The sequence below is a fragment of the Aptenodytes patagonicus genome, chromosome 6 (assembly GCF_965638725.1).
Source record: "Aptenodytes patagonicus chromosome 6, bAptPat1.pri.cur, whole genome shotgun sequence".
Taxonomy (NCBI): domain Eukaryota; kingdom Metazoa; phylum Chordata; class Aves; order Sphenisciformes; family Spheniscidae; genus Aptenodytes; species Aptenodytes patagonicus.
The window spans coordinates 45746072-45772338 of NC_134954.1; the positions used below are offsets into that span (position 1 = coordinate 45746072).

The following is a 26267-nucleotide window of genomic DNA, read 5'->3' on the forward strand; positions in this document are numbered from 1 at the left end:
CCGTGGGACATGCTTGGGTTGTAGGAAAGAGAGCGGGGCAGGAATAGTGCCTGACTGCACTGAATGCCTGGGACTTGACTTGGCTGCTAAGACAACTGGGTTTGTTTTGGGTTCATGGCACATGGTTACTGTCCTTCCAGATTTATGGCTGCCAAGTGTCTCTGGGAGTCTGTTTTTGAGCAGACGGGCGATTGTTCTTGAACAAGGTCTCTCTGCTGTCCTCCCCTAAAAAGAAATTACATCTATGCCCCTCTGCAGCCTGAAATCACTTTTCCACTACAGGTGGAAAATGATATATGGGCCGCTTCCCAGAAAACTATCTAAGTATGAGTGTAATGTTAAACACAGGCAATTTTTCTTCAACACAGCAGTGAAATCAGAACCAGGGGAGGGATGGTTTTTTATGCTTCTCTTTGAAGTGCCTACCTGCTTTCCTCCCCTGACACTCATGTCCCCACAGGTGATGGACCAGCGTGCCCTGCGCCTCCCGTGCAAGTATGCTGGGCCTGGGAGGGGAGCTTGTAGTTCATAGTCAGCAGAGAGGCAAAGTTCTGAAGCGTCGTCAGACCCAAGAGTCCTAGAGAGCCTCTTTCCTTCTGAGGAGCCCAAGAGATAAATGTCTTGGTACCATTTGAGAAAAGGCTGGATGGCGATAAATAACACGGCAAGTGATGATACTGCCTCGTCCTTTGAGGGATCACAGTGCATGCAGTTGAATTAGAATAAAAAGATCAATCTTTGACTGTTACCCAGTGAAAAAGCCATTCATCTTTAGGAGCAGGACTTGAAATGTATGGTGCTCTAGTAATATATTATTTGTAAAGGTCAAGACTAATTAATTTTCAGTCAGATAAACTGGTATTTTTTTGTGCCAAAGGCTTTCATTCATCCTTGCTGTCACTGAAATTAGATAACCCATACAAACACAACTTTAATTGTGTCAGTCACATTTTGCAGTATATACTAAATGTTTGGGGTGTGAGGATGAGAAGAAAAACTGCTGATGGAAGCTAACCTAACACCTGCCTTTTGTTGTGGATTGTGAATCCTCTTTATGGACTCAGTTCAGCACCACTTTTTCGTGCAGTTACATTTCAGCACTAACCTTGTCTCTGCTGCTCAGCACGGCACCACTGACTCCCCTGGGACGCAGTCAGTGAAACAGCACAGCGCCTGTGATTTTAAATGTGTACGTGGTGCTCCTCAGAATTGGTCTGCGTACACTGGACGTCAAAATTCGGGTATGTCCCTAATCCGTGCATGGGTATTTCTCGCCATGAGGTTATTTTTACAGGACATATATTGTTGGTTGGGGTGCCGTGCTACATACCAATGAAATAAGTGATTTGTAATTGTCTTGTAACTTTTTGTTTTCTTTGGGTAACAGGTTGTGCCAGAGATCTTTTTGCTGCCCTGTGGCGACATGAATTCACACACGGTGCTGCTCGCTGCAGCCTTCATGCCTCGGTAAGTGTGCTTGCGCTTGGGATTGTTAAAAATCCATTTAGGATTTTGCATTTTCCATCTCTCCTGAAGTCAAGTATCAGCTCCCTGAGAATCTCAGCTGCTTTAAACATGGCAAGGTGCAATTTTACCCCTTATGTTTGTATAGGAAAACCTGAAGGTTTTTCTACTACTGTTTTTTAAGGGGAAATAAGAAACTGGTGGGTTACTGGGACACGCGGTGACCGCCGAGCCGCTCTCCTGCCGTTGCTAGCGCTGGCGCAAGGCCGGAGGGCTACCCGCAGCTGCCGGCGCCGCCCGGGCAGCTGTGCCCGGGCCGCTCTGCCCCGACCTCTCCGAGCGCCGGGGCTCCCGGCTGGGCGGGCGGGCGGCGGCGGCGGCAGGAACCTTGGTGCCGCGGAGCCGTTTCCCGCGGCGGCCGGGACGGCTTTGCGGCAGGACGCGGCCCCGCCGCCCGGCAGCAGCGCGGCGGCGAGGAGGGGCCGTGCCGCGCCGGGCCGTGCCTGCGCGCCGGCGGCTCCGCTCGGCGCCGGGCCGGGGCGAGCGCGGGGAGCCCCTCCTCGGAGCACAGGCAGAGCGCGGCCCCCGGCGGCAGGTAAATACTCCCTTTGGTCCGTGGTCGGTGCGGGGCTTGAAGGGTCTGCGAGGTTCCCCAGCCCCTCCGGGGCGGGCAGCCGGGCCGGGCTTCCCGCAGCCTTCGCCGTGCTGCCTGCCCGCCGAACGCGTACGAGGGCCGTGTGCGAGGACCCGGGCGCGGCTGTGTTTGCATTTATAGCACAAACACGTCTGTAGTCATGTGCTCATCTGGAAGGACACGTTCCCCTGTGCTTAGAAAGGCCCTGTGCTTTAGTTTTCCCCACCCATAGCCGCTCACGATCTCGGCAGGAATCTGGGCTGCTCCCCGTCGGTAGACTCAAACTCCAGTACGTGTAGGCACAGTGTGCAGGCATCACTCTCTATTTTAATAGCCCAGAGTATGACATAATGCCGTGGTCTTCTTACATTGCAGTAAAATTGCTTCTTTTAGAGAGCAAGCACCCAAACCCAGCCAGTGGAATTATACCTTCTGGAATCAAATAGGCCCGACAGGAGACTATCTGTTATGTGGGAATGTGCGCTAGCTGGAGTATCGGCAGAAATGCTAGGATCACTGGCATTGCAAGCTAAGATAAGGGAAGAAACTCGAGATTAGATTTGTGTAAGGAATCATGACTTGCTCCTGATCTGTTTTCTGTTGTGCAAATATGCACTTACATCTCTGATCCTGCAAAGATTTATAGACAAATCTAATTTTAGGCACTGCATAATCCCACTAAGTGACTACAAAAAGTCACAGTATGTAAGAATAAGAAAGCATCTGAATCTTAGTAGGACCAGTGCCCATACACATTAAGCAACAGTAGTTTTCACCTTGCCACTTCCAAGGCTTATTTATCCAAAATTAGTGAATTAAATTTGGGATTAAAAAAAAATCAGAAATCTAAAATGTGAAATAGGGCACTTACATAGTGGACTGAAGGATCTTATCAGTCTACAGTAGCTAGATACATCATTCCTGCAGAACCTTATCAGATTGGAGTCACGTTATGTGTTAACGTTTCAATTTCATCAGATGTTTTGAGGTTTCTACTAGGCTTCTACTAAGATCTTGTGTCATAAAGTTATAGTTCAGTGTAGAAAACAGCAAACATTTGTGCTGAGTAGTCACACGACTCTAGCGGTACATGTGGTTACAACCAGCCTGCAGGGTTAGCTGTTGTGGCAGGGCTGCCAGGACCTGAGGGTTTGGGTTGCTGTGGTAGTTTGCCGAACTTCAGCATTATTTGGAACATTGCTTCCTTTCCTTCCCCTGCCCCTCTTCCCCTGATAATTAATGTGCCAAACCACTGTGGTCCTGGCTGTTGGAAAGACAAGAGGAGGGCTTAGTTTGAGGTTCGAAATGAGTTTGTTATTAAACACTGTATTTCCACCAATGTCAGCATTCAACCACTAATAGTTATGGGAAATCCAGGTCTCGCTGTAGAAAGGCTTGTACTGTCCCAGCTGAGCTCTTTGGGTACCACGGTTAGAGAGAGGAGTTGGCTACAGTCGCAGATCAGGGCTACTCAGAAAGCTGTGTGCTGGACAGATTTGGATGTCAAGTATATTTTCTTATGGCCGTGCCATGATCTCAGGGAAGAAACGTCTCCCGTGTTCCCATGGGAGATGCTGTATTTCTCACCCTCCTGGCCTCTGGGGCAATGGCAGCTGTTATTCCCAGCTGTGGGGTTATACTGGAGTTATAAGGAGATAAATGTCTTCATCTGGCAGCCCCCCTTCTGTATGTCCTTCGTTGCTTAAATGCAGCCACCTTGGGGTGCAGCAGGACATTGCTGCACACAACAGCTGAAAGCTCAGCAGCCTGATTTCCAGCAGTCTCTGTAAATGAGTCCTGGAGGAGCAACATCCCCAAGAACAAAATGTGCCTTTTATTTCTGTTCAGAACTCACAGGGACAAACTGAAAATGTCTTAATTTCTGATCTCTTTAAAAAAAAAAAAAGTCAAGCTTTTAAGGGCTGTCTGTCTTTTCCCTTCAGTGTAGTTCTAGAAAGTGTGGAGTGGGGGAGATACCTGTAAAACTTCAGTTTGCGTTAATCAGAAATGTTTATTTTTTAAAAAAAAACCTTTTATCTCACCTGGCATATACAAAGTTCCCCACATTCTAGCAGGAGACAAGCTGGTACATCGTGACAGATACAATTAGAAATATTAGACTGAGTCATGTTGTTTGTTGTTTCTTGAATGTCCAGTTCAATCATGTTTCCTCTTGTACTGGAGGAGGTTTGTATCGCCCCTCTCAGATACCCTGTTCCCTGAGCCTCTGTACTCTTTGTGCTGAACTCAGGAGGTAACAGGCTGTTTTGTGGTGTCTGCCTGGCAGAACAGGCAGGAGTTCTTGTAGTCAAGGGCAGCATGTTAAATGCAAGTTGTACAACTTTAGACAAACCTGTACACACAAAGCAAATGAACCCAAGGATAGAAATCATTCACCCTCCTGTGGGTTGTTGTTTGAGACCATGGGTATGTTTAAGACCACACATCCGTGCCTCAGGCCAAATCACTGCACTGCTTCATTCCGTTTGTCCATGTGGATTTTGTGCCTGAAGTGTGGGTTTGAGGTGTTTGCATCCAGATGATCTACAGGGGCGGTGCTAGGACTCAGGAGAGCCTCTGTTCCCCTACACCTGACATCCTTCCCTACGAGGTCAGCCAGCCAACAGGCAGCATGTACAAGGGGGTAGTCTGGTTTTTAGTCTGATGTAACCTGTGAAGGTGCCCACGTGCTGGTAGGTTTGTCTGGCCTGCAGCCTGGGCTGTGTGTCACCGTCAGCTAACTCCCCTCCGGTCAGTCTGCTTTGCTTTCTGTTCCTTTCCTTGCTAAGGGTCCTTCATCCTTTCCGGAGTCCCAGTCCAGCTGCTGAGGTTTCAAATGGTTACTCATCCACGGGAAGTGATACAGCCCCTCATTACGCGGTGGTGCTCCCCAGCCAGGAGGGATGTGTGTCAGATGGCTGCAAGGCAAAGGAGTCAGTGATAAAGATCTCAGGAGAGCTGTACAGCAGTCAGTCTCCAGAAAAGAAAAGCTTTCTATGGTCCATCTTCCTCCACTGCTGGGTCCTCCTCACCCTCTGGACCCACTCTGTTCTGGTGCAGCAGGCTGTTGTGCGCTTTTCAGCTTAAGAGTTTCTTGCGTTTTAATTACTGTTTCCGAAGTACAGTTAAAATTAAAGATAATGTATACTATAAGCACTGTTTATTATTCATTACTGTGTGCTCATCACTGGATGAGCTGTTCTGTAGCTGTGATGTGTCAGTTCCCCACGCAGGGAGTATGCCTGGGGAGCTTCCTTGTTAAAGGCACTGGGTCAGATCAGCAGCTGGGGAAAATCTATACTTCACAGAGCGAGACTCATGTATCCTCGCTAAGGGTCTGCTTCCCCTCACAGAATATGGCATTCTTCTTCCTCCCTGGTTTCACCTCTTTTTTCATTTCATCTTTTCTCACTTGGTTTTTTTGTTTTGTTTTCCATAGTGTGGAAGAGATCACTGCTGTCTTTTAGCTTGACTGCGATTAGGCACCAATTGCAGCTGTTCCTGCTCTTTGCCTCTCCCTGGGTCTAGCAGGCAGGATGTGGGAGCTCTTCTTCACTGATAAATGTTGGCGGTCGATTTCATCCTTAAGGGCAATGATACTATAGCAAACAGGTGGGTTTGCAGCATGGAAATGGTTATGCTTACATTCACAGTTATCCCCTCTAGCGCCTGGCCCTATAGCCAAGCATTCCTGACCAGAAAGCCTCTTTCTCCAGTTTTCATGAGCTTTTCCTGAATATTGTCAGTGGTTTTGTGCAGGAATATCAGTCAGAAGGTATTTATGTGAGACACTTTAAAATTGGGATTGTCTGAAAATTTTAAGCAATTAATTTCTCAGTTGTGCATTGGGGAAAGAGGCTTTTGAAGAGGGGCTTTAAAAATGTGATCTAAAGGCAATTATCCAGGCCATGTTGAACCAGCCATTGACTGTCATATGGCAACCTCTTTGAAACTGTGATCCCCTGCTCCATATGAAAAGTTTCTTGTGGTTTTATCTTCTTTGTGAGGCACTGTAAATTTCATCCAGACATTTAAATGATGAATCTAACAAGCTTGTGTGCTGTGTTGCTAACTCGGTGTACGCAGCAGTAGGTCACCTGGTGTTTTGGAATCGCTTGGGGAGAAGGCTTGCCTTGTGCCAAGGGAACAAAATACAGCCAGGATACAAGAAAATGTGATAGTTTGCACAGGGACAGTGTCCCAGCTGACGCTCGCTCCCTACAATCATCCCATATGAAATTCCTAGTTATCAGTTGCCTCTCCAAATTGAGTATGAGAGGCAAGCAGGAGTGCAGCTTTCAATCGCTGCTCAGAGAACCGGCCACTGTATGCATGGGGTTCGTAACGGCTAGGAGTATAAGTGAGAGACCTAGATGCCATCATGCTTTGAAAGAGCTTCTGGTCAGAACAAAATGGAGAATGTTTGCCGAGTAGGCCTTGCTATACTGTAAATAAAGCATCATCTGCCGTCTAGTTACAGCAGGAGGATGCTGGAAGGAGGGCACTCCGCAATACCTTGCATTATGCCGCCACCGTCAGTTCTTCAACTTTTTCTGCAAGCATTCTGTGCCAGCGATGTATTGAAGTGCATAGGCAATGGTGAAGACTTTGCACGTGACAGTCAGCCATCTGTGCATCCTCATTCTTACTTCTACCCGTTTAGGTGTGTCCACCTGACAAATACAGCTCAACTTCTTAACTAAGAGGTAGCACCTAAGTCTTCAGCTTCATAGCTTTTTTTCAGGGATTCTGCACAGCAGAGCCTGGTTTTCAGGGACTGTCATTGACCTAAGTGCATCCCATTTAGATTCTGGGTGATACTTGGCTGATGTGACCCACAGAGCTAGTCAGAAATCCTTGTGGCAGCAAAACCTGTAGGCAGTGATTGTTCAAGGTGCCCCTGGAAGACGTTCAGGTCACAGGCTGTAGTTGTTCAGACTGACAGGTAGAAAAGCTCATTAGGTAGTAGCTGCTCCAGCCCCAGTGGATCGTATTTAAAGAGGCTGTGCATCCATCTTTTCTTCAGATGACCTGTTGTTCTGACCAGGCTTGACACAGCCCATAAACTAGACTGTAGTGGTCCAGGCCTGCAACATAACAGAAATAAAGGTCCCTGAGGCCGCTTGAATTTGCTCTACTACCAAATTGTTACCTGATTGAAAGAATGTCTCTTTCTGTTTTCCTTGTCAGCATTGGAGTTTCAGCCCACAGTCGCAATGCAGCATGAGATAAGCAGAGCTGGTTCCCACAGCAGAGCAGGTTCCAGGGTGCTGAGAAAGGGGATAGGCAAGCTCTCCAGTGGCTGAGGCACCCCTGCTCTCTGTTTGTGTACAGGTAACTTGTAAAACTTCCCTTGTGCTCTTGAGATAGAATTCACCAGAACACCCAAATCTTTGCCAGGAATTTGAGCTCAAGAGTCGTTAGGAATCAATGAGACTTGGGGGACTTTTGACATTATTACCCGCCTTTTGCTATCTTTTGCTGGCTGAGAGTTCCTCTCATTTACGCATTTCCTCCTGAACACATTGCTTGTGAACATAATTGATTGTTCCTTTCTAATTCTCTCTCCAAATACAAGAGAAAAGGGGAAGTCCCTATTTATCTGTTGTGTATCACTCATTGTTCTATACATCTCTATTACCTGTGTACTGAAGAGGAGGTCCTGTGAGCACCAAAACCAATGAGACTGCTTATCAAGTTGTGTGATGCCTCGTGTTCCTCCTTCCTGCTTTCCCCCTCTGCTTCCCAGTGTTTTCAGATCCATCTCACACTAACCACTTATTCTGTGGCTAATTTGGAGAGACCCATGTGGTGGCACTGGCCTCCTAGAAAGGATGAGGGACTGAGTTTTGCCTGCTTCTCCCTTAGCAGGAGGGTGAGTTTGGGCCTGTTTCCTGTCCAGTGTTGAAAAACAGTTCAGGAACTGCATCTTTAAGGACACTACTGCTTTGTCACATCTAGTTGAAGTTACCCGTACAGTTCAAAAGAAAGAGAGAGAAGGAGAATAACTGGCAGATAGGCAGGATGGTGGCACAAACCCTGCTTCCTTAGGAAACCAAACTGAAAGATGCTTCTCTTATATATACTTTTCGTATGGATTGGTGAGCTAAATGGATCTCTTCTGTCACTGGTTCCTAAACACATGCTGGCTCTAGCTTTCTCTCCTGCCTGAACTAGAATGAACAGTCCTGAACATAATGTGTAAGCTGGGGGTACACAGTGAGTGCCTCTTGTGGTGGTGTGTATCACCTGCGAGATTGCTTTCTACCCTTGCCTTTTCCGTGCTTTTTAATTTTTGCCATGCGATGCCTGGATATTTTCCTTGGCCCATGGGGATCCAGAAAAGCACATCAGGAAGTTAAATGATCTCTTCCAGTGTACGGTTCCTTGGCATTTGTCATCCATGACTTTTCTCTGCTGTCAGACTGTGCTGTCACCTAGGTTAAGTCCTTGTGGCTTCTCTAAGGGAAGTAATCTTGACTAAACCGAACTTCTGTGTCTCACGTGGCATGACCAGCAATCCTTGCTGTTTATCTCAGCCATATGAGTAATGTGGCCGCTATAAACTCATGACAGTAAAGACTTCACTAATGTTGTAAGTGCACATTAATTATCTGACTGCTGCACATTGTGGACAAAAGCTGTATCTGCGCTTGACTGACATACAGAAAAGCCTGTTTTTCAGCTGCTGCAGTCCCCATGTCTAGCAGTTTTTGCTAAGTACAATGCACCATGTTCCTTCACCTTTTTTTCAGTAAGACTAGTTCCCAGGGGCCCGGATGAGCTGTTAGGTTTCTGCTTCCCATAACAGATCCCTGCTTACAGTTGCCTACAGATGCTTCTCTCTTCCTCTCCTATTCACTGCCTTAGGCTGAATGTCTTTGGAAAATTTTAGGTGTTTCCAAGAAACAATACATAAGGCAACACATTTTATAATAATTTAAAAGGAGTTCATCCTATCTTATTGTTTGCCTTTTTTTCCCCTTCATGTGATTTCCACTGCTTTCCCTCCTGGAGGAGATTCTGATGGAGCTGTTTACTGCCATATCAAAGTTTGCTTTCATTTGGCACCAAATCCGTGCAGAAGTCTGAATGAAATTTTTTTTTGAGTGCCACTGTCAGAAAATGCCAGTTGCGTTTATGGAGGATATGTGATTGCAGAATCCCAGCGCTAGTGGGAATTACTGGCAAAACTTTCTTTGATCTAAGGAGGTTCTTGGCGGTGTAGGAAGGGATGAGCCTGCCACCATTGAGGTCACCTTTCACATCTTTATTGAGCAGGGTGAACAGACTAGTTTGGAAGGTATGAGTGCTGCAACTTGTGAACCGTGTGATGCAGGGGCCTGTCATCTTCTCATGACCTTGTGATTCAGCATCTTACTGGATATGAGGTCAGTTTGTAGTTCGGCATCACCACACTTGGCTGCATGACACTGGACAGCTCCAGTCTCACAGGATCCAGCCAAATGAAGCCTCCAGCATTTAAAAATGAACCTGTTAAATGTAAGTGTCAATTTTTTCCCCTTGTTTTCCACCTTTCCTAATGATTTAAAATAAAGAACAGAGCAACATTGCATCTGCTACCACTGAAATGCTTCAGTGGCATGTCACAAGCCCTTTTGGAGCAATTGCTGCTCCAGTCCCTTGAGTGAGAGCAAGGCTGTATTCTCTGCTGTATTCACCCCTGTGAAACGGCATCTTTGTATGGGCCAGCCTGTAGCTTTTGCTGTTGGCATATGATTATGTTAGTGCTGGTTTTGTTCAAGTGAATGCCTGTTGCAGTTTTGCAACTTCAAAATATCATTCTTGCTTTAAAGACATGCCATAGGAGGATGTAGAAAAAGTGGACAGGTTGCACTACATCATGTCCCTTAGCCTGTTCCTGGAGCTCCCAAGCTCTAAGGTACCAGGGAGCAGAACGCTGTTCTGGGGTTGCTGGCAGGAATGAGCTTCAAGAGCGGACTCCATGCTGCATTAAGCTGACAATGCAGATGTGCCCAGGATGACTTTATTTCCCACTGCCATCAACTGGCACAGTTGCATAGCTTTGCAAAGAGTCTGTTCCCATACTGTTCTGATTTGAAACCACTCCAGATCCGTTTTGTTCAGCCCTTTGGTTGTGGTTCTGGCTCTATGTTTGGTGTCTTACTGTACATTTACTTGTTGAAGCTGATCCTAGTCCTGGTTCACTATGAGGCTAGTGAAGTGAATCCTTGCAAAGAGATAAGGGGAGAAAGATCCCAGTGTAAAGGCTTGAAGTTTCCGGAGTTATGTATGTGATTATTTATTGCTTTTGAAAATTATTTACTTGGAGTGTGTTTGCAGAGGTCATTGTCTGAACTGTTGCTTTCGAATACAGCTGTGTCATGGCTGGCCACAACTGAAGCAGGGATGGGAGGAAGCCAGCAGGTGATTCTGGAGGGAGTTGGTTTGTGCCACAGGATTCTGTGCTCCCTTCTTGGGGGGCTGCTGGCCTCCTTCCTCCCTCTGGCTTGCTATAGGAAAGGGTGCCTATTTAAACGACTTTGCTAATATAAGTTAGGCAAATAGACTGTATGGATTAAAAAAAGAACCTTAAACAGAAGCATTATCTGTGTTTGATGCTGTTTAATAGATGTTTTTTCCTGCTAAGTGGAAATCTTTATGGGTCCTGGTAGCACTTCAGCACCATTCACAAGCTAATGAGCTGCTAATTATCAGCCCTGCCCAGGCTAATTAGTTCTGTTAAGAGTGTATTAATCTAGGCAGAGCTCTGAGCTAATGCAGCTTTGCTGCTTCTAGGACTTGAGCTGATCTGGTCAAAACTGGGATGTAGATCTCTGATTTTGGGCTGTTCTGTGTGTACAGGCCCTAGGTACTGTGATTTCTCCTAGCAGTCGTTGAGAGCTGTTCTCCTGCTAGCACGAATGCCCAGTCTCCAGGTCCCAAGAACTTGCACGCATTTTACTGATTTCCCCAATTTAAACATACCTACTGTGCACTTCCCTTGAGCGTGGCAGCAGTGTGGATGGAGTTTCAAGAGGGAGAGGTTAGAAGGCAGCAGGCTCGGTGCGACAGAAGTCAGCAATGAGACACCCTCTTATTGCACCACAGGGAATAGAAACCCCCCTTCCTTCCTCCTCACAGGCGTGAGCTCAGGTGGGTCAATACAGCTCTTCAATAGTTCTAGCCTTAAAGCCCTTTGCTATTCTTACGTTTTGCCCAGTGAGTCAGCTGCTTGGAAATAAAGATCTGCAGATTTGTGATGGTGCAGGATATGGTATATTTTGTTTTGCTGGTTAGGATGCTTTGTCTTTCTGGTGCTTAGGTTGCCACATGGTTTCACTTAGGTTCCCAGTGATATCCTAGAGAGCAACTCTATGTGCAGCACTCTGCAGCAGCCTAATAGCTTTGATTTATTAGGCAAATATCACAGTTCTGTTTATGCAGACAAGTAGGCAAAGTAGGTGCTGTAAAACTCATGTTGGTCTCCTAAAACTGGGAGTGCAAGCAAACTGGGAGAAAAAGGCAAACTATTTGAGGCTGGTTGGCCTATTTTACTAATCCTTTTTTTCCTCAACTTTTTCTTACAGCCCCATGGGAACCTGTACTAAGCATTCCCTAGGTGGCTGCATGTGTGATGTTACTCAGTACCGCCTCTCAGTGCAGCTTTCTAAAGCTTGGTTAATAAATGGCATCACTTTGGTTCCCCTTTTTTCTGGTGCCCCATCCTGCTCTCTGCAGGTTCCAGTTCAAGAAGTGATAATACACAGAGTTCACACGCAGTGAACAACAGAAACCCCAAAGGGGTTCTTCATACACAATAATGTTGGTGCCAAAGGAAGGAGAAAATAAAATCAAGGGGACTCTGACTGTGAAAGGAGTGATGTGATTAAACATACTTATCTGGGAAAAAGCCCTTACTGACGTGATGTTTTGTTTCGCTTTGCTTTACAGGTGCTCTCCATCACTATGAGCTTATTTCATAGAGGGACTGTAGCCCGCTTGATCAGCGGATGTTAAGTGTCCCATCTGAAGACGGGTTGATGTGGTTCCTTTCTGCCACTAAGGATTGTGGTTGGTGAATGTATTTGCCCCACCATCTCTAAGTTAATGGTGTGCCAAGGACAGCTGTGAAGCAGCTCTTTCTCTGGATATTAATGTGGTATCTTCTTAACGCATCACGACGCCTCGGGCCCACCGGCAGCACAGAATATGGAGGCTCTTGAAGTTGATGACATTAGCCCTGCCTTGGAAGTGACTGAAGACTTTTTCAATAGTTTTGATACTAAGCTTGAAAAGATTGTGCAGCCCTCTGAGGTGTATGGTGTACAGGAGGTCCCCGAACTGGTTGGGCACGAGGTATTTGATCAGATAACAGAGAGCAGGAATCTGAGGAACGTCGCCTCCTTAGCCAAAAGTAGCCTCATCTGGGATCACTGCAAAAATGGCCTCTTGGAAACCAAAGCTCAGACAGCATTCCCTGCCAAAGACCAGCACGTGGTGCAGAGGGGAACAGCTGCTGACAACCTTGCTTGGGCAGGGGAAGGGGAGACTGCAGCTTTTAACATCTTCAATATCTGCCAACGGAGGAGAGACAGGCCTCGCTCGGTGAACGACATCCTGGTGCAGAATGAGGAAGCCTCCACATTCAAGCCAGGACACAACAGGTCACGGTCCGATATCAGCCATGTAAACTGGGGAGTGGTCTTCACGGGCACCTCCCTGCAGCAGCTGCCTGTGCCTGGGCAGGACAATAACTGCGCTTTGCTCTCTTACCTGGCGTTAACCAAGGGAGAGGACATCCAAGGAAACACAGGTTTGTGCTGATGCTTTATTGTTTCTGTTGTTATGAGGACTTTCCTATTTGTTTTTAATATTTATTTTGAAAGAGGAGCTGCATGTTTAAAAAAAAAAAAACAAACCCAAAAAACAACTGTGAGGTAGCTCTTAAGATGATGGAAATCAGCATGGCTCTGTTGTCTTTGATATAGCTCTGTCCATTTTCCTGCCTAAGGATCAGTTTTTAAACCAATCTTGTTGGTTTTTAAACCAAACTTCTGTTCTTTTCATGGTTTGAAAAACTAAGCTTGTTTTACTTTTTGCTTCTATTTTGTTTGGTTTGACTCAGGAAAAAATTATTTATTTGTTATGTATTTCTGATCATTTCCTTACCTGATTTTCCCAAACTAAAAAAACTTTGAATGCTAAAGCTACTGGGAGAGTGGCAAATCCAAACAAAGGCAGTTTTCATAAAAGTTAAAGAGTGGCCATTAAAAAGAGGACATACAAAGCTTCACTGTGAGGCCCGAGATCTCTGCTCTGTTTCTTTAAGAAATGCTGGCTATTCAGTCCATAAACAATTAACAAACTCAAGCATGCAATTTGTGCTTGTCGATATTAAGGCATCTCTGCCAGCTTTGTATGGGGTACAGGAAATCTTGTTATCAGATTGAGGCAGGCATCTCCAGTGAGCCATACGAAGCGATACTTCAGCGAGTGATACTTTTTCCTTTTCCTTTCTCAAGCACTGCACTGGAAGAGGTTGTGCTTGGGGTTTTGGAAACACTGAACCAGTGTCTCCATCTCCATGATTTATTTTGTAGATGCCAGAAGTGGACTGGGCACTTACGAAAAAGAAAAGCAGTTAGTGCCACAAAGTTTTTATAACCTAAATAAAGGTAGGACTTAACAAAGGAATTTAAAAATCAAAGGGTTGTGAAAGTGTGCATGTGTGTGTATGGTGGAATGGCTCCAGTTATGAATAGGTAGCCTGTTTAGGGTTAAAAAAAGCCTGTTGGGTTAGGTTTTCCAGATAAGTCAGCTATTTTGGAGCATGAAATGCAGGTGCTTAAATGGTTGTTTGTGGATGTGTGCATATAAAAACATAAATATATATATTTAGGTAGGTACATATGTATGTATATATATGCACACAAACCTGTAGGTTATTGTGTTATATTGTGACATAGTTGCTGTATCCCAAAGAAGGGTGCTCTTCGTTTACAAAGGCAAGTATACCTGCTGTTATTTTTGTTCAGGGAGTTATATTGCTTCCTGTAGAGTGGGGTCTCTGTTCTGTGTCCTTCCCGTGGAAGGGATGCAGAACAGGAACGCACCCAGAAGCCTGGAGACAGAGCTCTCAGTTTCTGTCAGCTGTATCCTGGGCATCTCATGGGTTTAACTTAACATGTAACACCTTTATATGCCCACAAAAACACCATTAAAATCTAGCCATTAAAGGTCAATACAGGTCCCTGATAGTGTTTTAAGTTTAACCTTTTTGGCCCAATTTCCCCACGCAGCCCTCAGAAAAAGAAAGGGGTTCTGTTACTTATACTGTTTATAATAAGAAATACCTAAGCCATTCTGTATTTAAAGACTTGTTCATGCACTAATTCAGTGAGAGTGATTTCAAGCTGCTACTAGATCCCCAAGCTGCAAGAAGCAAGCCGCCAATCCAGCTGGTGTTGAGCAGCATAGTCTGAGGCCGAACAGGTCTCCCTTCTGTCAGTCCAGGGCTTAGGCAACTGCAAGAGTACGTTCGGGTGCACCGTAATGCATTGTACCTCTGTTTGGGGTGAAGCAAATTACATTCCCCTCTCCCTTACACACAAATGCAAGACAGTGTGATGCAACTGTTCATAAAAGGAAGCAAAAATGAAAAATGGAAACAATGTAGGTTTTTCTTCCCCTTCTGGCAAGCAAAGAAATTTTATGAGGAACTGCAGTGCTGGGACACCATTGCGTCTGCAGTCAGGGACTGCATATTGCATTGTCTCCCCCCTCCTGGGTGAGAGTCTCCACACTTTCAGAAGCTGGGCTGTCTGCAGTGTTGTCCTTCTTCGACCCCAGCTCCCACTTCAGCTGTTCCAGTCCACTTTGCTTAGAGACGACAGACCCCAGGGAGATGCACCAACCCTCTGGAAGCCCTAATAGGGCCTTGCTGTATCCAGAGTCGAGTCTATAGCAGGATTTCGAACCGGTGTCTAGAACCTTCTGTGCTGTAACCATGAGAGGAAGAAAAAAGACAAGCAACGTGCTCTGTGTACAGTTGGATCTAACAGGGGGCTTTCTTAAGCTAGGTTGTGTCCAGGATTTAGTCACCCCATCGCAGTGTGTACCCAAGGCGTGCCACTTTAGTAGTAGCAGTGGAGTTCAGTAGTACTATTCCCAGCTCCTCAGCAGGCACTTGTACTGTTTAAATGCAGTTAATGCAATGAAGTTTTTCTCCATACAGAAAAAGTAAACAAACTATGTTAGTGATGTACTCTTTATCGTTATGATTTCATGTTAAACAGTTTGTAGTTGTGAGTTTTAACTGTGAAGAACTCGCATCTATGAAGTAGTTTTGTGAGGTATAGCAATATTAGCACTCTTAAAACCAGAAATTGACAGATTTCCATGAAAAAAACTCTTGTTTTTATACTATCTGCAATAGTGTCAGGTATCTTACAGCTCATCTGTTCCTCAATTTCTCTGTGGCACCAGGAACAAGTCCCATTGCTGTGCTCAGTGCTGCCAGAAGCGTTGTCTCTTCAAAATGGCTTTTTACAGAAGAGACTCAGTATGGTCAAGTTCTGGGATCTTGGAGGTGAACTGAGCAAGGGAAGGAAATGGATTAGTAAGAGTGGCTGAAGAACTTCTCCCAGTACTCACCTGTAGCCCAGCAGCAGTCAGTACCTCTAAGGTGCTCAGCCCACAGTTTTTCTATTGCTTTTTGCAAAGGTGCAAGGCATTTGTCAGTGCTTGCTGTGTGCCCTCCAAGAGCCTTTCTGCATGGGATGTTTGAAGGCAGTGGTACCTTCTTTGAGGAAGGAGAACAACTGTGCTCTGAAAATGCACTCTTTTAACCTGTTTCCTTAACCTGTTCTGTTCAGCTGCTGTGCAGGTTTTAGAAGGTAGCCATGGTATTTCTTCCCTCTGTGTTTACAAGAGAGCCTGCCATAGAGTTTGCTGCTTCTGTGAGCTGAGCTGAAAAGAGAAAAGCAAAAGCAAGAAAGTAGATGTTGCAGGTACGTGTATCTGGGACTGGTAATTATTCTCCACAAGAGACCAGAAAATGTATTTTAAGGTTGGCTAAAAGCTGCTGCAGTGGTTGAAGGAGTTATAGTGGCTGCAGCCTGTGGAGACATCCCTTTCCAAGGCTTTAATACAGATTAAACTAATGCATATGAGATACTGAGAGCAACTTCAGCCACTCCTATCGGTCCTCATTGCGGTAAAGGACTTCCCTTTGGAGCCTGCAGAGGTCTCCCAGTCCTCTGAGGCTGGCCGAGTTGCTGCATACATTAACTCTTCACAATTTTTTTTTTCCTTATCTTCATAGTATATTTATTACTATGAGCTTATCTGTTCCTGCTGCTTGCTTTTTTATAATACAAATAAAATGAAACTGGATCCTTTCCATGTGCTGTGAAAGAAAAGGATCTGAAAAGAAGCTGTGCCTTTTGGGGCAGTATCTCCTTAGGCCTGCTGGCAAAACAGCTAGTGTACTAGAAGTGAGCACTGTTTGTGCTATGGAGCAGTGTCGAGCAGTAAGTGAAGCTAGCAAAGATGGAAGTTGTAAGCAAATTCAAGGCAGGCTTTTGTATTTCTGGGCATGTGGCCTGGCAAACAAAGGGAGAATGCCGCTTCTGTAGTATCCAGCGAAAGCTTGCTTAGATTAAAACACAATGTGTGAGCAGTTATCTTTGATAGTCATGTGGATGTTTTCATTCAAACACAGCCACTCCTGAGAGTGTGGGTGCTATAGTACTTTTCCTGGGTAGCTGTTTTGTTTGCTTGCCATGTCTGTGAGCTTGGGGAACTCCAGAGCTGTCACTGTGCTGAGCACCTGCATGCTGACAAACTGTCGTTAACTGCAGAAGGCTGACGCCTTGTGCCCCTCTCCAACAAGCAGCTATGGAGGTACTCAGCCAGCACCATTGATTTTGGCAGTATGCTCTGTCAGGAAGCTGAGCCTACGGGGTGTTTGCAGCACTGTTGCATGGCAAAAGAGACATAGCAGAGAAAGGTGACTGCCTTAAAACTGGGCAACAGGCCCGAATTCTACTGTGTCTGATCGAGGCCAGGATTTTACCTCCTTCTTTCAACTGACTGATTTAAAAAGTACCTTTTTTCCCCCTCTCTTCACATCTTTTTATCTGGCTGGGAGCCTCGTCATTGTTTGGGACACTTTGAAGGTATGATCTTGTACTCAGAGTTTGTGCAGGGGATATTTCAAGAGAGGTTTGGGCCCCTCTTCATATAACTCTTGTACATGTTACATACTTTTCTAGTGTGTTTTTGTGGAGGTGAGACATCTAAATCTGTATTCATGAGCAACACACCACTGATTCATAGGCTAGAGACTGTGAGTGATCCTTGAGTTCTGAGGAGTCATTTTACAGTGCTGCTTTCTCTTATTCTGGCGACCACACAGACTTTATGTTGGGGTGTTTTCTTTGTTTGCCAGATATCCTCACCTTCGGCAGCAGCAGTAGTGGTGGCTGGTACTAGCTGTGTGCCTGTGACGTTGACTCATGCAGCATTTAGTGGTACATAACAGTGTGCTGAGCAGGTTTGTGGTGGTGGGTCACAGAGCAGCAGACAGCAGTGCCATCAATTGCCACCGCTGTTGTCCTGCTCAGGGAGGAGCTGCAAAGACAGCTAGCTGGAAAGGGGAGGTGTGGCAGGTATGGGAGCTGCTGCAGAGGTGGAGGTGGCCAGAGATCCTGAGAGGTGTGAAACATTGGAGGTGTGACATGCAGCCTTCATGCTTCCCCTCCAGTGACAGCCAGGTAAAGCCTAGCTCCTGTCCCGTCTACCAGGGAGGTTTCTGAAGCCTGATTGCCATTTCTGATTTTGCAAAAACACCCCTGTAGCACTGTCTTTTGTCTGTGGTATGTAGAAGCTACACAGCCAGGGCAGACCTGGCTTTTAATTGCCACTGGGATGGCAGAACATTATAGATCCGTGGTGTTGTGCAGAAGATAATGGTGCTGTTGTCCAAGAGGCAGATGTGCAGAAACAACACTTCTGCACCTTCCTCTCTGGAGAGCAGGAAGCCTCAAACCACTTGGAAATAATCCCAGAGGTATCAAGCCAGTTGGAGAACTGATGCCCCCCCTGTGGCCAATTTATTTTCAGCATTAAAAGGTAGTCAAGAAGGTAGCTGTACTGCAGAGATTTGGGGCCTTTCAAGATTGAGGAGGTAAAACTGTTATTTGAAATCCAATGTGAGTTGGATGCCCTCCACTGCGGGGATTCGTAAGTGCCAGGGACTGTCTGTGCATCTAGCAAGAGATAGCCCCTTCTCCTGGGAGATTACAGCTTAAATATGCCACACAGTAAAGATAGGGAGGGTGAGTAGGGGCAAAGAGAGGTGAGGCGCTTTGTGGAAGATCAAATGGGAGTATAATTTGGATCACCTGACTTCAACTCATCTGCTGGATGATACATCCCCTCTAACCCCCCTGGCTAATTTGGGGAGTGCAGCACTTGTTCCCTGCAGGCTCACTCCTGATTGCTCCTTGGGCTTGGGCACCCTCTGAGCTGGAAGGGCCATGGAGTGCTGGCAGAGAGCAGCAGCAGTGGAGGGGGCTAGGCTGGGCAGCTGCCTCGGGTGGAGGGAAACGTGACCTACTCCACTCCTTTGCCTCAGAGGCTGTGGGAGGGTGCAGGGTGATGGAGAGGGGAGTGTGGTGGGAGGCGATGGGAGGGGCTCACATACAGGGGATAAATTCACAGTGCAGGAGGGTTACAGTAAGCAGCACTGATGAGTTTGGTTGCGAAGCTGTTCTGGTTTGGAGGGTTATTCTTTATGGAGATTTTTGCTCTGGAGTTACGACACTCCATAAAGCTAATGAACAGAGTTTTCATCTCCTGGGGCACTGCTGATTGCTTCCAGTGATGTTGTGATGACTTTCATAACTGAATTTTCAGGTTAGTTGTTATTATTCCCTTAGTGGTGTCAGCTAACCCTCCTAATGTGAACTGACCCTGTTTTCGTAGCTTTGACAGTCACTTTATACCCTTTCTTCCTTCCTTTTAAAGCTGAATTGAGTGAATTTATAAAAAAATCAGCAAATCCATCTTTCTTTGATATTCTCACTTCTTTTGCAAGTGCCCCTGTTTTATGCATCTCCTAGCTGGTGGTAGGTAACCATCTCTTTCAACTCATTACATTTCTGTCTCTTCCAGAGCTGAGTCCTGTTCTGGGTTGGTCTTGCACTTTGACTGAATCCAACCTCCTTCTCCACTGCCCCCTTGGCACAGGCACTGTGTCAGTATGCACAGGGTGCTGGTCATCTGCTCAGCAAACACTATACAAGTGTTGGACTTGCTGCAGAGGAGCAAAAAGGAATGGATGGAGTGGCTGGGCAGCTGGGATCCTGTAGACTTCAGCAGAGTTTCTCGTGTGTTTCTCGTACAATGCCACAACTGAAAGGAAAGACATAAAGAATAATTTGTTCAGGTTCTTTGTCCATCTGTTTAGGTAGTTCATTCAGTGAGGAGTTTTTTTGGTGAACAGCTAAGCCAACCTCACTAGCAATGCATAAATCTAAAATTGAAGCAGGTTTTGCTTTCCCGAAGCCTAAGGAAGACGAAAAAGAGTGAATGCCCTTCTGGTGGGGAGAGATGCTGTTTCTTTATATAAATTAATGCAAACTGCTACCTAGTTACAAGTCTCATTACTGTAGTAGTCCCTTGAAAAGAGGTGGCATTGGGAGAAGAAGCCAGATTTGGCTCCAGGACAGCCATCTGCTGGAAATTTGTGGCTAAATATCAATGCCATTATTTCAGGACCAAGTGGAATCGGATATACTTGCCTGAAAGAGATATACTTGCAGAGCCAGATGGGAATATAGGTGGGAAGAGAAGACTGTATTTTTAAGTAGGAGGGAAGTGGACATTGTGGATCTGAGTCACGCTGGCTGAGGCACAGTTTGTCCCTGATCTAGCAAACCCCACCAAGCAGTGACTAGCCCAACCCAATTTGAGAGCATTTTAGATCCCAAAGGTGTCTCTTAAGTTCTATGGAAATCAGAGAGGAGGACTATTGACAAAAACTCGGTAAGTTAGGCTCATCTCTTACTAAGCATTAGAGAACCCAGAGAGGAGTGCCACCTCAAGAGACAAACCCCTCAGAAACTAGGCATCTTTGCTTCTGCTCTTTTCCGAGTTACTTGGTATTACTGTCATCAGAAATGCTTCAGTGGTGGAAAACAGGGCAAGTTTTCTTGCTATACGAACAGGGACGCAAGTACAGTCAGTTGTTCAGGAGCATGTATCTTCTGGACATGCTGAGACAACATTTGGGCTCCCTCTCCTGCAGTGCTGGTTGCACCAACTGCCTCCAAGTGTGGAGAGGGGTAGATGTGTGCTTGGTGCACGGTTCCTAGCCAGGACGAGTGGGCAATTCCCAAAGGAGAGGAGAGACACTGAAGAAAATATTACCCTGTCCCCAGCTGCTGAGTCTCTCTTCGTTTCCCTCTGCCTCCTTCCCCCTCTTCCCTTGAAATTATAACTCCAAATGGCTCAGGCGTGGGCCATTTACTGTGATTATTTCCCTTTTTTCACTCTTCCTCAATTTATTCTCCCTGTCTCTGCAGGGAGGAAAAGAGATGCAGTTTCTGTTTGGAAGGTGGATGGAGAGATGGTAGCATTTGCTTTCTGAGTGGAAAGGTATTATCTCACACACTGCATGTTGAGGAGATAAAGGAGCAGAGGGTTGTAAGGGGGATGTGTGTGTGTATGTGTAGCATATGGATTCCACCTGTCTCTGCCAGCATCTATTGCCCTGACCTAAACAATACAAGGCATTTGAATTTTAATCAAGTTGGCTGCTGGTTCTGTCCCAGTTAGAGTGAGACACAGTGGAGCCGATTCATGGGAGCTTGAACGGAAGGAGTGGGGCAAAGGAGGGAGAGAGGGGTGCCTCTGTGAAAGGCAGGGAGAGATAGCCTTTCTCTAACTCAACAAAAGACAAGCAAACCTGTGTGCAGAGGAAGGAGGGGTGGCTGGGGGAAGGTTACGAGTTGTCTTATTATGGAGAAGCTTGAACTGTCATCTGTACTTGATGGAAGCGAGAGAGATTGCAGTTGGAGCTGCAGAAGCGCTGCCTCCCTGATTGGATTAATAGAAAGGGAAGATGACTCTAGAATGGCTGCCCATTATCTGCACTACAAAGGGATTAGTGTGGGTTTCAGAGAAATTAATGGCTTTTGAGTTAGCGCAGAAATACTAATGAATGTCAGGGCCAGAGATGTACGGTGAACAAAATTGGTTCTCTTTTAGTGTGTGTGTGCGCGCACGTGTATCTATCCATTTGTGATATGAAAGTGTGCTTTTTCTCTACCATTTTGTGTTTTAGATTAGACTTTCAGTTTTCATATTTAGCTGAAATACTCTCAAGAAGCTTATTTGTCGGCAAGGTATAGTTATATTGATTTCTTTTCCACCTTTTCAGACCTAGTGCCAAAGTAGCAATTTTTTTAATTGTTGTTAGGATTTTAGTCATATATGCAGGAAATCTTTGTAGGTAACGTGTAGAGTGCTTTGAACATGGTGTTAAATGCAGGCTCCATTCTGAATAAGCAGGCAATGTGGGGAAGCTGAGGCTGAGCTGGCAAGGCGAAACCGAAGTGCCTCCTTTTTGTTAGTGTGGATGGGAGGTAGCATCCTTCCCGTTTTTTTAACCCCCATGAGGTTTACATACGCACATTAAGTATAGCAAGCAATTAATTCTCATGTATGTTCATTAAGTTTAATTGAAACTTGTCTACTTAATCCTTAGAAATCCTTAAAGCTGGTCTTCACTGAAGAGCTAGCCAAAGCTTTTACACTGTTGCTGTTCTTAATCCTCCTCCTGACCGTACATGAAACTCTCACAACCAACTACAGCAATGCTTTCAGCTAAGGACAGGAGCATCTCTGTAGACTGAAGTTTACAGCCCAAGGTCTGCTTTCTCACCAGGTGGTATCAGAAGCCCTTTGGACAGTAACTAAGTCCCTCAAATACTCATAGTCCCTGACTCTCCTTGTGCCCTGGGAGGATAGACAGACTCACCCATTAGCCGGCTATGGTGAGAGCAGCTTGGCCAGCAATCCTGGCTGTATTAGCTGGGAATCTCAGTACGCGTGGGGATGCAGTAACTTTTATACAGCCTTATCTTTGGCTCTTTGTTTCCAAGCTTCGTCAAGCCCAGATGCTTCTGTTCTTTTAGCTCTGCACTGAAGACATCCTAGGTATACTCGGAGGTGATCATGTCTAAAACTTGTTAGACTGTGGCCTGTTAATGTGAGTGGTAACTGGTTAAGCTGAGACGCTGAAAATATTTTGCGCCTCCAGCTGTCTACCCTATCCCTCTTTCAAAGGTTGTCAGCCCGAGGGCAGAAACCACGAGTGAAACAGCTCCTGTATTGCTGCGGATTGTAATGCTGCATGTTAAGGTCAATTGATGCTGGTTTTGTTTTGACCTAATTGTGCTGGGCAGTGGATGAGGAGCTGTTCCCAGGTGGCTACCTTGCTCCTGAATTGGGTATAGCAGTCTCCAAGGGAGATGGACAACTGGAGGCAGAAACCTCTTCACTTGTGTCTGTTAATTCTGCCACTGTTTGTAAGTCAAGACCCATCATGGGTACCCTTACTGGAAAGGTGAAGTAGAAGTCAAATGGGAGCAAGAATTTGTTCCTCAGGCTGGGTTGTTTTGGGGTGCCAAGTGTTAAAGTCGGTATTAGAGTGTAACAGTGAATGCCACTGAATTTATACAGGGACCAACAAAAATTGCATAGAGCTACATGTCCAGCCCAAGGTGAAAATACGACGTTTGCATGTATTAATGGTGGCTGAAGTGGTGCAAGTCAGATTGGAACAAATTTTGCGCAGAAACCTTTTTTACAACTCAGAAATGCTTCAGATAATTCCTTTTAAATTTGTATTGCTTTGGTGCCTGGAGTGACTCATGTATGGCTGGCTTTCTGGAGATGAAGAAGATTCTCCTTGACTTCGGCTTGGGCTTGGGCTGAGGTTTGTGAAAGGGTCTGCACCTGAAAGCTTAGATATGTGTGTTTGAGTCTGGGTAGCCTCTTACTTTTCACTTTTGGTCATGTCTGCTGGTCCTGAGCCTGATTCTCATAAATCAGCAAAGCTCCTCTCTAGTAAAAAGAGCTGTGCAAAATGTTCTGGTCCCGGGTCGTGCTGAAATGAGGGGATCGAGTGCACCCTCAGTAATTTTGCAGACGACACCAAGTTGGGCGGGAGTGTTGATCTGCTCGAGGGTAGGAAGGCTCTGCAGAGGGACCTGGACAGGCTGGATCGATGGGCCGAGGCCAACTGTATGAGATTCAACAAGGCCAAGTGCCGGGTCCTGCACTTTGGCCACAACAACCCCATGCAGCGCTACAGGCTTGGGGAAGAGTGGCTGGAAAGCTGCCTGGCGGAAAAGGACCTGGGGGTGCTGGTCGACAGCCGGCTGAACATGAGCCGGTAGTGTGCCCAGGCGGCCAAGAAGGCCAATGGCATCCTGGCCTGTATCAGAAATAGTGTGGCCAGCAGGAGTAGGGAAGTGATCGTGTCCCTGTACTCGGCACTGGTGAGGCCACACCTCGAATACTGTGTTCAGTTTTGGGTCCCCCCCCCTACAAGAAGGACGTTGAGGTGCTGGAGCATGTCCAGAGAAGGACAATGAAGCTGGTGAAGGGTCTGGAGAACAAGTCTTATGAGGAGCGGCTGAGGGAACTGGGACTGTTTAGCCTGGAGAAAAGGAGGCTGAGGGGAGACCTCATCGCTCTCTACAACTACCTGAAAGGAGGTTGTAGCGAGGTGGGTGTCGGTCTCTTCTCCCAAGTAACAAGCGATAGGACGAGAGGAAATGGCCTCAAGTTGTGCCAGGGGAGGTTTAGATTGGACGTGAGGAAAAATGTCTTTACTGAAAGAGTGGTGAAACATTGGAACAGGCTGCCCAGGGAAGTGGTGGAGTCCCCATCCCTGGAGGTATTTAAAAGACGTGTAGATGAGGCACTTAGGGACATGGTTTAGTGGACATGGTGGTGTTGGGTTGACAGTTGGACTCGATGATCTTAAAGGTCTTTTCCAACCTTAATGATTCTATGATTCTATAAATGTGGTAAGAAACTGCTGTCGTTGGGCACAGTTCTCCATTCCCCGTGTCCTGGGTAAGTCCAAGTGCCAGGTGCAGTGCCTAGGTGCTGGCAATGGGGCTGTTCTGGCTGGTTCCAGCAGCCCCACTGCGGGGCACAGCTGTGCCCATCAACCACAGGTGGGGCCTCTCTGGCAGAGTGCATTTCAGAAAGGGCAAAGCACTGCACGGTGGTGTGAGGAGTGAGGAAGAAAGTGTGAGGAGCAGCCCAGGGTCAGAGGAGAAGGTGCTGCAGGCGCTGGGGCACGGATTCCCCTGCAGACTCTGGGGGAGACCATGGTGGAGCAGGTATCTCCCTGCAGCCCATGCAGGACCCCATGCTGGAGAAGGTGGAGATTTCCTGAAGGAACTGTGGCCATGGAGTGCTCATGCAGGAGCAGGTTTATCCTGAAGGACTGCAGCCCCTGGAGAGGACCCACACTGGAATAGGAGAAAAGTGTGAGGAGGAAGGAGTAGCAGAGAGGAACTGACCACGACCCCACATTCCCCTTCCCCCTGTGCTGCTTGGGACAGGGGGAGGTAGAGGGGTTGTGTGTGAAAGCATGAAGTTGAGCCTGGGAAAGAGAGGGGCACGAGGGGAAGGTGTTTTAATTTGTATTTATTTCTCACTGTCAAAATCTATTTTAATTGAGAATAGATTACTTTATAATATTGTACTCTTCTGGACTAGATTCTGGGAGACTTACAGTGTTTTGTTGCTCTGTCACTATTCTCCTGGATAATCTCAGGAAAATTGCTTTGTTTCCCTGTCCCCTTTTTGTAAAGTGTTTTGGTACCTCTGAGTAAAAAAGTGCTGTATTCTCCTTGGCTCAAATGTAGAGTCAGTGCTTGTGTTTGATAATTATAACCAATTGGGTGAAGGCTATTTCTGTGATCCTATCCTCCAGATATATCATGTATGGGTAGGAGAGAGAAGCCAGAATGACATAGCAATTTGAAACAGTTATTTAAAAAGAATTAATGGTAACGTTCTCATTTTGTTTCCTCCAGAACGCAAGTCAACGTTCCCAAATATTCTGAAGAAGGGATACTTAGAAATTAGAAGAGACAATGACAGCTACTGGCAAGCCTGTTACGCTGAGCTCTCCCCATACAAACTGTACCTGTATTGCTTGGACAGCAGTGGCAACCAGACTCTTCCCACCGTGTATCCACTCATGCATTTTCAAAGAGTCACTGTTACTGGTTGCATTGAAACCAAGGTGGTCGACGCTGTCCTGTCAGACAACTCGCAGCTACAGCTGAAGGCAGAGTCTTCATGGGAGGCTTTGGACTGGGGACAGAAGCTCTGGGAAGTGGTGCGTGCTTCTGTGCCTGCTTTCACGAGGCAGCAGGAGAAACTGGAGAATGTGCCAAAGCCTGACAATAACAGTGACCTTTCTCAAACCAATGGATTGTTAGAGAAGCCTATGGAGCTCTTCCTATCCATGAATTTGACTGAAAACACTAAAGAGTACCAAAATATTCTCAAATCAGGGACTCTTTATAGGTTAACTGTCCAGAATAACTGGAAGGCATTTACTTTTGTCTTGAACAGGTCTTATCTCATGGCATTCCAACCGGGTAGGCTTGATGAAGATCCTCTGCTGAGCTACAATGTTGATGTATGCCTGTCAGTCCAGACAGATACTCAGGATGGCTGTGACTCTTGCTTTCAGGTCATTTTTCCTCAAGATGTCCTCCGCCTGCGTGCAGAGACTCGTCAGAGGGCCCAGGAGTGGATGGAGGCACTGAGAGCAGCAGCCAATGCTACTAGAAGTTTAACTCAGAACCCGCAGGTCACGCTTAGGAACAAACCTGGAGATTGGCCCTTTGGAAACGATCTTAGAAAGAGCAAGCGCCAATCTGTGACCACCAGCTTCCTGAGCATCCTGACCACGCTGTCTCTAGAGAGGGGGCTCACAGTTCAGAGCTTCAAGTGCGCAGGTAAGCAACTAGACTGCAGCATCTGCACCCACTCCCCTTCTGCAGGAAGTCACTTGGAAGAGCATGTATGTGTTTTAGCAGCACACAGCTGTTCCCTGCCTCTCACTATGGCCAAGGAC

The 26267-nt window shown here is 46.3% G+C and overlaps 1 protein-coding gene across 4 annotated transcripts in view; it reads left to right on the top strand.

Moving 5' to 3' along the window:
- Nucleotides 1-1402: 1402 nt before the first annotated feature.
- PLEKHM3 (pleckstrin homology domain containing M3) overlaps nucleotides 1403-26267 on the top strand; it is a 99423-nt gene continuing 74558 nt past the window's right edge. For 3 of the 4 annotated variants that reach the window (XM_076342389.1, XM_076342387.1, XM_076342390.1), the window contains exons 1-4: nucleotides 1403-1467; nucleotides 5538-5710; nucleotides 12035-12896; nucleotides 25213-26148. In XM_076342389.1, coding sequence (XP_076198504.1) covers nucleotides 12293-12896; nucleotides 25213-26148 — 1540 coding nt within the window. In that variant the 5' untranslated portion in view covers nucleotides 1403-1467; nucleotides 5538-5710; nucleotides 12035-12292. Of the gene's footprint in view, nucleotides 1468-5537; nucleotides 5711-9570; nucleotides 9602-12034; nucleotides 12897-25212; nucleotides 26149-26267 lie in introns of those variants that run through there. The other variant, XM_076342388.1, reaches the window with a different exon arrangement.